Source organism: Hyperolius riggenbachi, chromosome 3 (assembly GCF_040937935.1).
Source record: "Hyperolius riggenbachi isolate aHypRig1 chromosome 3, aHypRig1.pri, whole genome shotgun sequence".
Classification (NCBI taxonomy): Eukaryota; Metazoa; Chordata; class Amphibia; order Anura; family Hyperoliidae; genus Hyperolius; species Hyperolius riggenbachi.
The window spans coordinates 333,055,846-333,071,991 of record NC_090648.1 but is presented as its reverse complement, the minus strand read 5'-3'; the positions used below and the strand labels follow the sequence as shown (position 1 = coordinate 333,071,991).

General features: G+C 40.5%; 1 protein-coding gene across 5 annotated transcripts in view; it reads left to right on the top strand.

Annotated features, from left to right (window-relative positions):
• PPM1H (protein phosphatase, Mg2+/Mn2+ dependent 1H) overlaps positions 1 to 16,146 on the top strand; it is a 303,440-nt gene that overhangs the window by 151,093 nt on the left and 136,201 nt on the right. For all 5 annotated transcript variants that reach the window (XR_011030451.1, XM_068276885.1, XM_068276883.1 and 2 more), the window contains exon 6: positions 5,583 to 5,701. Coding sequence is in view for 4 of the 5 variants with exons in the window: in XM_068276885.1 (XP_068132986.1) it covers positions 5,583 to 5,701 (119 nt within the window). In the remaining variant the exon portion in view is untranslated. The remainder of the gene's footprint in view (positions 1 to 5,582; positions 5,702 to 16,146) is intronic.

Sequence of the window (16,146 nt, the reverse complement as noted above, 5' to 3'; positions counted from 1 at the left end):
TATAACACTCCCTGTAGTAGTTAAGCTGTGCTGCTGTAGCAGCGGAGCTTAGTGAATCAAGCCCATAGTGTATTCCCAACAATCTACATTAAACTGCCCTAGACTATATAAAGACCTTCTATAAAGGCAATGATTGTCCGCTCAAGTTCCCGGCCCCTCAGGCTCCCACTAATCAGGCAAATTTCATGAGTTCTGCCATTTGGCTACCATTTTTTCCTTAAGGGATAGCCAGAATGTGCAGGCAGCAGCTGCAATGTTGTGTTTCATGGTCTCTATGGTGGTTTAGGTTTGATATAGTTACTCATAGGCCTATATTCTTATTTTATTTTTTTTTCTTCTTCACATAGCATTCTCTGTTATATAATATGGATTGTTTTACGGTTTACAGCTAAAAGTGTTCGAGATAAATTTTCACGATAAGATACAAGTCATATAAGATGTATTTCTGATTTAATATTTATAACAACTATGTACCGTATGTCCTTAATATCACTTGGTGGTTTCATGTGATATTTTGCTTGAATACAGAGTGTTTTGGTTATGCAAAAGACCAATTCAGTAAAAATTGATGAAAAAAAAATCATGTTTTTGGTGTAAATGAAGTGTCACTTTTTGAACTTTTTAAATTCAGAAACCCATTATGAAGATCCATGGTTCTCTGCAACAATGCGTCTATCCATTAATTTCTAAGCACTCTTATACCACTGGCTTTGTGTTACCAAACTGAGATGGTGGTCTATAGCCCACCACTTGCCTTCTATGACTACATGCAGACATGATTTTTACTGAAATGCAAGAATTCTGGGAAATGTAGTAGGTTATCTATTGGATGTCCTACTTTGGGTGTCACATGGTCACACCTGCTTGACCTGCCCACCAGCTTACTGCATACAGAAGAGGCAGTAAGCTGTATGGCATTTGCAAGACTTTTAGCCTGTGAAAAAAAGTTTTCTGTTCTCCACCTTGCTTCTATTCCATAACAATATCCACTTATCCACCTTATTGCCAATATAATTAACTTTTTACCGTTTTTAGTTTTAACTTGACTGTAAAATGGCAATAAGTCAATTATTGGTTCAAGGAATGTCTACACAGAAGCTTTAAAAAAATGTGCAAGTGTAGCTTAGATGCATCGGTATCTGGGTTGATTGGAGTGGGAGATGAGAGTTAAAGCCTTCTAGGTCCTACAGGATGTTCAACGGAGAAGAGTGAGGCTCCTGCAAATTATGTAAACCATTTAGAGCCAGCAAAAACCTCTTTGTACAATAGATTTGGGTTGAATGCAAAATAGCTTACTAGCTCATCATCAGTGCACCTGAGGCATAGGAAACCTTGCTTTTACCATGTCCCTAAGTGCCATACATTAGTTGTTGGCCACTTTATTTGTGAAGCCTTTTCTCTGCTTTCTCTCTGTAGCGTCCCTAATGTGCTGTATTATAATAAGCCTCCATAACAAACAATTCATAGTACATGTTAAACTTTCTATTGTTTCCCTCACATCGTTTGATTTGCAATGTCTTTCAGCCAACATACAGTGCTCCACATTTTCTTAATTGAAGAGCTGTACAAAGCTTGTATCTGACTACATACATCCAATTATTTATAATGTATTTCTACTTTTGCTGAGTGATAAAGCAGTCCTCTCTGGAAGCAGGAAATGTGGCATCTCCACTGCCCAAATTTCCCCTTGTTCCCGGAATCTGTGTGGGCACTTATGCTGGCACCCCAAATTCCTTGACGCACAAGGTTTTTCATTTTTTGCAGGTTTGCGGTGGGAGAGAGGAGGGGACAGTTAAGGTTAGACATTGGGGGGGGGGGGTGTAAGGCTGGGATTTGGCATGGAGGTCTTTTAAGGTTGAGATTTGGCATTGGAGGGGTAGGTTGGTTAGGATTAGGCATTGTTAGATGGGGTTGTTGGGTTTAGGCATTGGTAAGGGGATGGTTAGACATCAGCAGGGAGGGGTCGGTTAGGCTTGAGATCTCTGTAGAGAAAGGGCTCTGTGGGAGAACAGGGTTAGCTATAGTAAAATATGAGTTACATGTAGCAATATTTTAGTATAGGAATTAGCAATGAACAATAGTAGAATATTCGTACTCTATTCGTATTCTACTAGCAACTATTTCCACCATCCACAAATCCCTGGTGCCCTTTTTACATGTGTGTACTTCCTCTCTAGATCAACTCTGTAATGTTCCAGGATTTTAGCCTATTATGGTAACTTAGCATTTTTGCCTTCTGCACTAGACTCCTGGGTGCCAGCTTTGCCAGGACACTATTTGGTATTTGCATACTCTTGACGGCAACGTATTCAATTTGGAAGCACTGAGGATAATAGGATCAGTGCTATATACTGTAGAGGTATATAAGTAAGATCACATTGCTTGGGTGGTGAACTAGAATTTTTAAGTTAAAATCAACTCCCCAAAGGGATTTCATATCCTTTTCATTGCGTCTCTGTACACCCCATGTATTGTTTCAATGAAATAAGGAAGTGGAATTCCCTAATGATATGTTTAGGCTCCTTTCACACTAGTTGCTGTGCCGTCAGTTCTGACGGACCGCACATAGAATGCGACAAGCAAGATAACATTAAAGTCTATTGACTTTCATGTTACCGTTCACATTTATTTAAAGTGTTCCCGAACATTACGGTGTAACGCCTTGCGTAACATTAATCGCACGACGCAAGCAATTTTCTGACGGGTGAATTAGAACTACCAGTTCGGATATGCATTGAAGCGCAACTTCCAGCCGTAATTCCGTGCGTTGTGACACGTGCACGAAATTGGGTTCATGCACACGTTAGCTAGTGGGAAAGGACCCTTAGTGAACGTGTAGAATGATCCGTTTAATAGGTGACACAATCACTTGTTGTTTTGGCCGCAGCAGAGTGAAATCACCATCCATGGTGTAAAGAAACACACTACTTGAATCTCGCTGACATACAACAGATCAATACGTGTTCCAAACAAAAATAGATACCTGCGCCTTCAATAGTGATTACTATGGTAATTTAATAAAGCTGTCTCGTAGTACAATAAAAACAACAATAAAATACATTAAAATTCGCTTCATGCACACATACATACAAATCTAATTGCCACTGAATACCCAGCACTACTTGCTAATTGACCTCCTCTAGTGGCAATCAACTTGTCTATCAATAGTGCACTATTGAATCGTCCCCATGAACCCTTCAGACTAATAATGATGAAATCACAAATCACAAAAATTAAAAAAATAAAGATAATAAAAAAATAAAATAAAAATAACGCAATAGTCTTTGAATGCACTTAAAGAGAACCTGTACTGAGTAAAAATATTTAAAATAAACACATGAGGTAACTTCAAATGAACATTAAATAGTTATCTTGCCATCAGTTTCTCTCAGAAGCTCACCATTTTCTTCTGACCATGATCCCTTCCAGTTCTGACAATATTTTGTCAGATCTGAAATATATCAGTTGCTGTCAGTAAAAGGAGGTCAATTAGCAAGTAGTGCTGGGTAGTAAGTGGCAATTAGATTTGTATGTATGTGTGCATGAAGCGAATTTTAATGTATTTTATTGTTGTTTTTATTGTACTACGAGACAGCTTTATTAAATTACCATAGTAATCACTATTGAAGGCGCAGGTATCTATTTTTGTTTAGTTTTTCCAAGGTGGGGATGAGAGTTGACCTCTTGTATACCGGTGCAGCCTAACAGAAGCAATATACCCTTTTCAGCGCCACAACTTGTACATTGTCAATACGTGTTCCAGATTGTCAGCTCCAAATTTTAAATATCCGCTTTGGTTGACATTAGACAGATTGTAACTGTGACAGTCCAGCATCGCATTACCGTCTAACTTACTCCAGTTACCATCGGGGAATAGTCGCATCCAATGGCTTGAAAGACTGAGCAAACTGACGTTAAAAAGACTGGTTGCTGGATCACAGATGATAATGTGACAAAGTGCACCAATCCCATCTTATGCTGGGTACACACAGTACGATTTTCCAACCCGATTGTTTTTTCGCACGATTCTGCGCTCGATTCTCTTATCTTCATTCGTTTTTCTTATCTTTTTCCATTCAATGCTATGAGAAATTGAGCGCAGAAATGATCGGGAGCAATATCGGACATGACAGATTTATCAATCGGATCCATCTATTGCACGTAAAATCGTACCGTGTGTATTAAGCATAATCTGCCGCTGTTACCATACGGGGAATAGTTGCATCCGAAGGCTTGAACTACAGTAAACAGGCTGAAGTCAAAAGACTGGTCGCACCACTGCTGACAATGTGACATCCACTCACCAATCCCGTCTTACTAGGCCACAGTTGCCATGCAGGTCTCATTCACTGGAGGCAAATACACTGTGAGTGTGGTAAACATTTAAAATTGGTTGATGGGACCATACATGATACAATCTTGATTTTATGTACAATCGGTAAAATAAAATTATCGATTTTTGCACTGGAAATTTATGGTAATACTGCCACCACTGTCTGTATTAAATGGGAGCAGACAGACTCCACCTAGCTACTCCTAAAAGGAAGAAGCGGTTATTTTACAACCTGGCTAGCAAATCAACAATTTTATAAAAGACATAGCAGTTTGTCTCTTCTGAGGCAGAGTTCAAAGCAACGATCAGATAAGCAGAAACAAGGGCAAGACTGAAACGATTCAATCGTTAGTTTTATAAAACTATACACACAGATATACTTTAAACCAACAGGTAAATACACCTGTCAGTCGGAACAGACTGGGTTATAGAAATAAGTACGAGATGAAAAAATGAAATAGAATGTCTAAAATACAGTTCAAAATACCATGTTTGGTTGAAGACTTTGAAAATCCTTGCGGCAATCTAAGGTCTTTGTCCGGAAAAGTACAAGATTGTGGATGCCATGCGGCCAGAGGCCTTTGGCATGCCAGATTTTTAGGCATCTATCTCTTATCTAACCCTTTTATAAAGACACTTGGGAGGTTGTGGGGAATATTAATTTTTTTTTTACTCCCTGAGCATAGACAGGGAGATGACAATGTGCTATATTTTCAGCCCTGGCTCAACAGCAGACAGAGGAGCTGGGTTGGAATGAGGGATGGTCAATAAGTTGATGCAATTTGTAATGCAAATCAAATGCTGCAGCATGGGGAAGAATAGCTAGTGTTCCCTCTCAGCTCCTCTCCTACTACCTCATGTGGGTGATACTGGGATAGGGGGAGATAACAGTACAACAACTTCACCAGTAAAATTGCATGGTCATCTCTGCAGAAAATGGAACTACATGATGCAGCCAAACAGGTACTTTCACTATATGTATAGCAAAAAGTGTAGATGTTAAAGTTCCCTAACTCTGTGCTTTGTTAATGAACACATTTACCATTGCATGCATTAAAAATAGAAGGCTGAATATCTGATTGGGTTTACACTGACTTTTAATTAATTTTTGAATATGTGCCACATCAGATACGGTACATTAAATGCGCATGATCTTTACAATTTTGTAATCATTTCTAATGGATCATTTTGTAATGAATTTGGAATTAAATGAAGTCCTAACGATGTGTGTTTTTCCCTCTAACGACAGGCTTTTCTGCAGCCCCATCTGCTTGGGAATGAGTTTACACATTTAGAGTTTCCAAGAAGAGTGCAACGCAAGGAGCTGGGAAAGATGATGCTGTACAGAGACTTCAATATGACAGGCTGGTAAGGCACTGTTACTGTTATAGTCCGTCCTGCTTTGTGAAACTTAATATATGCTAATGTTGGCAATGTGCAAATGGCTTTGCTGTTTGGAAGAGGATCCTATACATTAGCTCTCTTGTCTAAGCATTTGAGTTTCAAGGGTTTGAATTGCACATGTGGTCTTCCTCTTCATATTTCCACTGGCAGGAACTATGAACCATTAATGCTTATGCCAAGATCAGTAGGGACAATGTAATGTGATCAGATCATCTCCTAACCAGAATTTGGACTGGTGTTGTGCTCATGATGGGGGATGCATGTAGATGTATCCTCAACCACGGGCATGTAAAAATGACCAGGTATGAGAGAAAGTGTAGGTAACATTGATTTTGCAAACTAAAGCAGACCATTTGCTAGGTTTTTACAGGTTTTTTTTGTCTGCTCTACTGGGTACAGGAAGGCAGGCACATTTTCCAGTGTTTGGATAGATAAAGAGGTCAGAATGAAACTGAAGAGGAAAAGGTGGTGGTGGGGGAGAGGGGGGGGGACATGTTTACAAGTAAGTTTATCTTAGCTCTATCTCTTTATTGATCAGAGAACTGTAAGTATGTGTATAACATAGCCTCCCTGTTCATTTAAAGGACCATTATCACACAAAAAAAGTAAAATACAAACATAAAAAAATTACATTTTCTCCTAGAATAAAATGCACAATAAGTTACTTTTTTCTTACGTTTCTTTCAATTTCAGTAGGTGGTAAAAGCTGACAGATCTGGCAGGTTTTTGGCTAGTCCATCTCCTCATGGGGGGGGTTCTAAGTATTTTTTTTTATTCTTTACAAAAGCACTCCCTGGAAAGGATCTAGACAAAAATGTCGGCCAGCTTCCCTACTCCATTACACACCATGGCCACATTCCCACTGGACACGTCACCTGTGCTGATGGAAATTTGCATCCATATCCCTTTGCTGTGCCATGCACGGAAAACTGCAGCATGCATCCATTTTATTTATTTTTCCCTGTACGTGTTTGTTTCTGGAATGCATTACTTGTTTTATATAGGTCAATTCATGCCAGTTTTGGTAAGTCGTTAATAATGACTACTTCTGTATGCTGCTCATCACATCTGATGTATACAGTATAGTTTAAGCAAAGAACTCCACAGCGCTAGGAAACATCCCGGTATTTTAAGGGTCCTTTTGACAGGGACCCTTGATAAAAACAAGCATATAGTGTATACCAATACACAGTTAAAAAGGTCTCACGGAATCGATAAGTTTGCCCAGTCTCCAGTTCCGACCGGTTTCGGCTTTCCGCCGTCGTCAGGGAACGCTGGAGACTGAGCTACTGGGCAAAATATATAAGGAGTTACCTTAGTAGGTGGTATAACGAGCCGTTACAAACGTAATCACCGGTAAGCGTGATTCGCCGGTAGGCTCACTCTCTGATAGGTCAGAAAGCATCACGTGTACTGCGCACGGGAGCCTGGGATGCAAGTACGTCACTACGGAATCCCTCAGTGCGCTCCTATTGGACAGAGTGGGCCAGCGCATTAGCGTGACGCCGCGCAAAGAGGCGAAATGACAGCCGCCTCCATGATTGGCTGTGGGCATAGTGCACCATGGGATATGTAGTCTATAACGTCTCAAGTGCATCCATGCCGTGCGCGGCTAAAAGATATAATAGTAGCTGCCAAAATGAAATTAAAAAATATTATATACAGTTATGGGCTGGAAAATATGTATAAAAAACTATTAAATATCCATCATATTAAAACATATATACATAAAAAAGGTGATTATATCACATATTGCACAGACATCCTTAATAAACCAAGAAATACCACTGCCATCTACTGGCCAAAATTGATCATTACATTCAGGAATTGTCAATAAAACAATTGATATTATAGTCAATATTTAAACCTCTGGGTTGCATGGTTTTAAGGGTGAAGATCCATTTTGTTTCAAGTTTATAGAGGTCTCTGTCCTTATTTGACCCCCTCCAGTCTTGTTTCACTTGATCTATTATACAGAACTTCAGACCGGAGGGATCTTTGTTGTGAGCAATTTTAAAGTGATTAGGGACAGAGTGGTCAATTTCAGCTCTCTTGATATTATATACATGTTCATAGAGTCTTCTTTTAAATTCTCTCTCGGTCTTACCCACATACTGGAGGCCACAAGGGCACTCCAATAAATATACGATATATGTACTATTACAATTAAAAAAACGTCTAATTTTAAAAGTCTCCCCAGTAAAAGTGCTAGTAAATTCAGTAACTTTTCTTGGTTGATTGGTGCACGCACGACACCCAAAACATTTCTTACATTTAAAAAAGCCGTCCAGCTCCAAGAAAGTGGGATTGCTTATAGGTTGTTTGTATAAGGTGCTGCTGGTAATCCGATTTTGCACGTTTGGTGCTCTCCTAAAAATTACTTGGGGTTTGTCACTTATTAACCCCGTGAGGTCATTATCTAATTTCAGAATAGGCCAATGTTTTTCAATCAATTTCGTTATATCTCTATATTGCACATTAAAATCAGTTACAAAGGCACATGTAAACGTATTCTCTGCTTTTTCTATTTGCTGGTCATGTCCTGCAAACAAGTCCACTCTGTTTCTAGTACCAATTTCGTCACGTAGCTGTATCAATTTTTCATATTCATAGCCTTTCTCAGCAAATCTCTCAATTAGTACACCAGACTGCCTTAAATAATCATCTAGATGGGTACAGTTCCTAAAAACTCTCAAAAATTGTCCTGATGGTATTGCCTTGAGCCAATTAGGATGATGGCAGCTCCCTAGCGGGATATAGCTATTCCGATCCGTAGGTTTGAAGAAAGTGGATGTACTACATTTATTCGCTTCATTTGTGATGACTAAATCTAAAAAGTTCACTTTCTCCATACTGTATTCACAGTTAAAAACAAGATTATCGTGATTCAAATTAATAAATGTAATAAAATCCTTTAAAGACGCCTCATTACCTTTCCAGATAAAAAATATGTCATCTATAAATCTTTTCCATATAATTAAGTTGTTGCTTATTGTATATAAAACTATCCTCCCATTTTGCCATAAATAAATTTGCCAGGCTCGGAGCATACCTCGCTCCCATTGCTACTCCTTTGGTTTGTTTATAGAATATACCATTGAAGGAAAAATAATTGTGGCTCATTGCAAAATCAAGTGCTTCAATCAAAAAATCTACCATATTGGTATTCATACCTGTGGTGTTCCTCAAATATGATTCTACCGCTCTCAGACCTGCCTGTTGTTCAATCACTGTATATAAGGAAGAGATATCTGCTGTTACTAAAAAATATGGTGATGAAAATTCCAGAGTGTTTAAAATTTCAATCAAATGTTTGGAATCTTTAAGATAAGAAGGCACTTGCACAACTAATGGCTGCAAGAAGACATCTAAATAGTGTCCCAAACGAGAGGTGACGGAATTAATTCCACTAACAATGGGCCTCCCAGGGGGGTCTGTAGCATTTTTATGTATTTTTGGTAGACAATACAGTACAGGAGTTTGTATAAACGAAGGTACCAAGTATTTACTTTCCTTATCCATAACTAGACCCCCTTGTACCCCTCTCTTTACCAGTTCTTTTAGTTCTTGATAATACTTTACTCCAGGATCTTGCTTCATAATCTGATATGTTAGTCTATCTTTCAATAATTCATTCACCATATTAATGTATTTAGGCGTGTCCATAACCACCACCCCACCCCCCTTGTCCGCAGGTTTAATGGTTACTAGTTTTTCATTGGCCAAATTCTTTAATGCTGTATCCAGATGCCGCTCACTCCACACTTTTTTATTTGGCAATTTTTTTATATCGCGAATGATCAGAGATTTAAATGTTTCCACTGAATGATTGCTAGAAAGTTGTGGATTAAATGTGGACCTATTTTTAAGACCACTCTTCAAATATTGGCCGTTTAGACTAGTATCCACAGTAGAATTAGTTGGTGCTAAGTTAGTAGAAAAGAATTTCTTTATACTTAGTTTTCTTGCAAATTTATGGGCATCAACAAACATCTGGAATTTATTCAGTGCTTTTGGGGGTGCGTATTTAAGCCCCCTATCTAATACTTTTAATTCAGAATCAGTCAGACTTTTGCTACTGAGATTAAATATGCCACCCCCTAATTCCCTTTTGGTTTTTTGTTGCTGATTTCTCCGTTGGAGTTTACGCCCACCCCTACTTCCTCTTGTTCTTCCTCTAATGACCTTTTCCTCCTTTCCCTCTGAGGCACGGTCTTCTCTAAAAAATGGTTGTTAGGATCTTCATTAATTACAGGACTATCTACTTGCAAAGTTTCCAATGCTGTAAACCTATTGTAAACTGGGGGTTAATACTTGGGAGTAGGAATAGTAGGATTATACCTCGGTCTAGGTTTCCAATAGGGACGAGGTGGTGGACGATTATAGGGGATATCTCTACGCGGTTTTCTTGGTAATATAGGTGGAGGCCCAGGTTGATAAAAAGGTTTTGGGGGTCTGTAGGGACCCTGCATTGGTCTCTTTGGAGGATAGTTTTGATATGGTGTTGGATAACCAAATCTTTTCACCATCGGGTTATACGGGGTTTTGGGGCCTACAGGGTCATGGCGAGGTTGCGGAATATTTGGTTTCGGTACACTCTTAGGAATAATAGGTGCTATTGGTGTGGGTTTAGTTTGCCACTGGTATGCCCTATTTGAATTATAATCATTAAAATCCCGAGCATATTTCCTTTGTTTTTTGACTCTCAACTCCTCATCCACTTTTTTCAAATGTGATTGGAGGTCACCAGAAATCCTCTTATAATCTTCCAATTCACGGAATGGATCTAATTTATCTTTTATATCATCTATAGTTTTATTAAAGTCTTGCATCCTTAATCTTTTAGCTTTTAGTAGCATATTGATTAATCCCTTCCCACATTCATCAAAAAATGTTTGCCACTCTTCCTTAGGAACATGTTTAAGCTCTTGTTCATTGGGGGCAAATTCCCATCTTAGTCTTCTAGGGACATAACCATCCTTGTTTTGTTTTTCTAATGATATAATCTCCCACCATAGGGCCAGTTTCTTCTCAGATACAAATCCCAGATGTTTAAACTGGGATTCCAGATTGTTGTCATCTGGTTCATTAACTTGATCAAAAACTTTGTCTATATCAATGGATCTGTTCTCCAAAAAGTCAAATACATCAATCATTATTGCAAGGAACGCTGCTCCGTATATGTAAATGGAAAAAATATAGTCACGTTTTTAAAATGGAAATACAGGCGCTGCTCCAAATAAAAGTATCCTTTTCCAGCTGCTCAGGAGGAAACCACATCCACAGTAGGTGTCACAAAATCTAAGCAAAGAACTCCACAGCGCTAGGAAACATCCCGGTATTTTAAGGGTCCTTTTGACAGGGACCCTTGATAAAAACAAGCATATAGTGTATACCAATACACAGTTAAACAGTATAGTTTACCTTTTTCCATGGCAATCTTACTCATCTGTTTCATGGGTCCATTTGTAAAAGTTTGGGCCATTTGTGATCCTCCAAAAGCTCGTCAGTTTTCCAGTCCTAGTGACAGCAAGGCCTCGCATATAGATCTAGTGAGACCCAAGGTGTCACTGGTAAAGGAACTGAGATAAACTGGCAATGGTTGGATCTCTTCCCTACATGTTACTATCTGATATTTGCACCACTGGCGGTCTCAGATTCTGTTCTGCATACAAAATGCAATTTTTAAAAGGGATTGATTTAATGATTCAGTCAGTATGGATGAAAGTTAAGGACTGGCTTACAGTAAATGCGCTACGTCAGGACATTATATGCCTCCCTCATGTAGCTTTAAAGGGATACTGTAGGGGGGGTCGGGGGAAAATGAGCTGAACTTACCCGGGGCTTCTAATGGTCCCCCGCAGACATCCTGTGTTGGCGCAGCCACTCCCCGATGCTCCGGCCCCGCCTCCAGTTCACTTCTGGAATTTCTGACTTTAAAGTCAGAAAACCACTGCGCCTGCGTTGCCGTGTCCTCGCTTTACCTGATGTCACTAGGAGCGTACTGCGCAGGCACAGACCATACTGGGCCTGCGCTGTGAGCTCTTGATGACATCAGCGGGAGCGAGGACACGGCAACGCAGGCGGAGTGGTTTTCTGACTTTAAAGTCAGAAATTCCAGAAGTGAACCGGAGGCGGGGCCAGAGCATCGGGGAGTGGCTGCGCCAACACAGGATGTCTGCGGGGGACCATTAGTAGCCCCGGGTAAGTTCAGCTCATTTTCCCCCGACCCCCCTACAGTATCCCTTTAATATAATGTAATGGCAATAGATCTGCTGCAGCTCACAGTGCTCTGCTGCTTGCATTTTCAGTGCACAGTGAATCCATCGCCACTGCACTGAGAAAGGCAGGGAATCTGTCTGACAATGGATACACTGGTATTCTCTGTAAACCGGCTCTAAGTCATGAATGACTTCTTAAAGAGACACTGAAGTGAGAAAAAAATTATGATATAATGATTTGTATGTGTAGTACAGCTAAGAAATAAAACAATGGGAGCAGAGAGAGATGTCTAATATGGTTTCCAGTACAGGAAGAGTTAAGACACTCTAGTTGTTATCTATGCAAAACAGGCCATTCAGCTCCAGGAGAGCTCTGTTATCTGAAGTTTATTATCTCAGCTGCCAGGCTTTTTCTTCTGCAGAGAAAAGTTCGGTACAGGTCAAAAGTTCACAGCCTGCTCTGTAAAAATCATTTAGAATGCTGAGTAGTGGGGAAACTGCAAATATAAAAAAACACTATATAACTGAAAATAAAAAAGAGGATAGTTTCTTTGCTTCTAATATTCTAGTAATTATCCGTACTACACAACCAATTCATTATATCATAATTTTTTTTTCACTTCAGTGTCACTTTAAAACAGAAGGTATTTAAAGAGAATCTGTATTGTTAAAATCGCACAAAAGTAAACATACCAGTGCGTTAGGGGACATCTCCTATTACCCTCTGTCACAATTTCGCCCCTCCTCGCTGCATTAAAAGTAGTTAAAAACAGTTTTAAAAAGTTTGTTTATAAACAAACAAAATGGCCGCCAAAACAGGAAGTAGGTTGATGTACTGTATGTCCACACATAGAAAATACAACCATACACAAGCAGGCTGTATACAGCCTTCCTTTTGAATCTCAAGAGATCATTTGTGTGTTTCTTTCTCCCTGCAGTTCTCATGCACTGAAGTTTCAGGCTGCTCTTTTTTCTCCTGCAAACAGCTTTGCCCTTGTCTGTAATTCTTCAGTATGTGAAAGCCCAGCCAGCTCAGAGGACACTTTATCCAGCTTGTAAAAGATAAGAGAGAAGAGAGAAGCTGCTCTAATCTAAATAATACACAGGCAGTGTGCATAGAGGGGCCTGGAAGGGGGAGTTCATAGCAGAACCACAACACTGAAGAACTTGGCGGCCTTCCAGACACAGGCTGACAAGTCTGACAGGGGAAAGATACATTGATTTATTACAGAGACTGTGATAGCAGAAAGTGCTGCAGTAAGCCAGAACACATTAGAATAGCTTTTGGAACTTGTAGGATGATAAAAAACAGGATGCAATTTTTGTTACGGAGTCTCTTTAAGAAGGCAAATTTTCTGTTTTGCACAGCATTTTAGTAAGAGGGCTTTTTGGTCCTTTTTGGCCCCGTACACACTTCTAGGAGTTCTGGTCCACCATGAGCTTGCTGGGTAATCTGCAACTCTGAGTGCAGGTGTGCTTACTAACGATACCTCGGACCAACATCAATTTGATTGCAGCCCCCCCCCCCCCCCCCCCCCGAGCTGCAGGAACTACTCAACAATCGTCCTAGGAATCCTGCAGCTCCAAGCGGCTGTCGGGCGTCCTCAGTGTATGACTCCTGGCATGTCGCCTGACCCGTATCGAAACATATGACCCGCTGGGAGCCGTGCATGGATGCCGGAAAACTGCTGGGAGGTGCAGGATGCGTTAAAGAAGGCAGCCAGACAATCTGTGAGCAGTTCCTGCTCTCAAAAGCTCAGCCCCGTTATCCCACTCTGGCAGTGCCGGTTAGTTGAGACTTCCGGTTGCCTGAGCTCCCATTAATGGGGACTTTGCTGTAGACTGGTTATTGATCACCTGATGTCTGCAAATAGCCTTCATTACTCTTTTTTTTCTGTTTTCTAGCTATGCTCCCTGCCTTTGTTTCCTGGCTGTGTTCTCTGCTTTGCCATTCCTTGCTGTGCTTGTTTTTCACCTTGTGTTAATAAATTCACCATTCCATCTTCCAACTAATATTGGTTTCCCATCATAAAGGGTTCCCCTTATATGCAGCATATATTTTCAGTAATAGGTGCCATCACAATCCTGTTTCTGCTCTGATTTGCGATATTATGTTAAATATTTCAAGTCCCGTTTGCTGAATATTTATAACATAGTTTGTACTAAAACAGTAAAAAATATATATATATTATATTCCCTCTCTGGAGACACACATGTCAAAATGATGTACTTCTAAGCATATTTGATTTGATCGCTTTTAATTAAATGTATTAGTATGCAAGAATATATTGTTCTTTCACAGTTGCTTTCTCAAGATTTTGGAGTTCTGCCAAGCATCTAAGCATTAGGGAATTATTTTATTCCCTTTTTCTAACAAAGACGGTCTTAATTCTCAGAGGATCTGATTAAAAAAAACTTCACTTTAAATCCATTTGGATGCCTCACAACGACCTTTTCTTAAGACCAGAGATGCTCAATTCCTCTATTGAAACAATAAATTACTTATTTGGCTTTGTCGGCGTCACACAACAATGAGGGGAAAAATGATTAACTAGAGCTAATGCTTGACATACGAGATGCATGTATTGAGTCTTATGTTGTGATGGAAGCTGGCTCAGAATGTATTGTGCCTTTTATTGCATTAACGAGAGCAATGCTGAAATGAGAGTGGATGCAGGAGGATTCTTCTGAGCATTACACTGATAGAAATCAAACACCATGTTCATGGGTGTTATGATATGAATAAGCAAGCTGTCCGACATTCCCAAGTATACCATGTCAGAGACTGGACCTTTTGTGCTTCAAACATAACCTAGTTCTTAGCAGACCTCCAGCGCCACAGTTCTTTGGCAGATCTGTTACAGACTTTTAATATCTTCTGACTTTGACTTCTATTTTTCAGAGATTGATAACAGTTTAAAGTCACACTCCAGGCATAAATGTTTTCTTATAAGGCCTCGTTCAGACTATACGCGCTGCCGTGCGCATTTTGGCAGCGCGTATAGTGTGCGACACGCAAGAACGGTAGAAGGGCATAGACAGCCCTTCTACCGTTCCCATCATATGCGCTGCGTGGCAGCGCGATTGCGCTATCGCGTGCTGCACGCATTTTTGGGAATCGCAGCGCAGATCCCATTCATTGTAATGAATGGGATCTGCAGCGCAGCGCATAGGAGCGCAGATGGCGTGCGATCGGACGCGTTGCGTTCCAATCGCACAGCCATCTGCGCTAAATGATGTGAACGAGGCCTAAGTATTCAGTGGCAGAGTTTAATCAGTACCTGGTCCGAATCTTCATAAATGGCCACTTCCTGCAGTGCAGACATTCAGGGAGGGATTCTGTGCTCTTCTGAGAGAGGTCTGTCTGTGCCCCACTCCCTCTCTGTAGCCTGAACACACCATGCTGGTGCAGAGGCAAGCAGTAGCCACTCTACTTATACTTGTTCCTACAGAATTCTCTATTAATTATGCATCCAGTACACCTTAAAACAGTGGTCAGGAACCTTTTTGGCTGAGAGAGCTATAAACGCCATACAATACAATATGTATTCAAACTGGAGGGCTCATTTCCCTGTTGCCATGGTGAGGTGTATACAGTTGATCCGCCAGCCAGGCTACTATTAATTAGAGTTAAGTTGGCCATACATTAGGGCGACTTGGTGGCCAATCAACCCTCTGATTCGATAATTACTATTGAATCCGATGAAAATCGGTGCTACCAAGAGCAGGCCCGATTGACGATGCAACCAATTTTGGGCTAATATTGGTTGCATGTATCGATCATAAATACTGGGCCAACATACTTGATTGGGTGGTAACAGCATGCGATATCGGGATGAGGAATGAACGAGATGGACCCCTGATGATGTGCCTAAGTTTTTATACTTTACCTGTCCACTGTCGCCCACTGCTGTGCTCATTCATCTTCTGCTTTCCACATTTACGCCTCACATGCTGCCGGTGCATAGCATGTGGCGCCTGTATGACATCACACATGCACACCACATGCTATACACCAGTAGTGTCTTAGGTGCAAATACGTAGGTGGAAGATGGATGGGCACTGCGGCATGCAACAGCAGACAGGCTACGTATGAATGCACAGGCGGGGTGGGGGTGGGGGGTTATTGGCAGAGGTGGCGTCACAAGGCTGATTCCCAAGAGATTTTATGCTGAAGATTATCGTGAA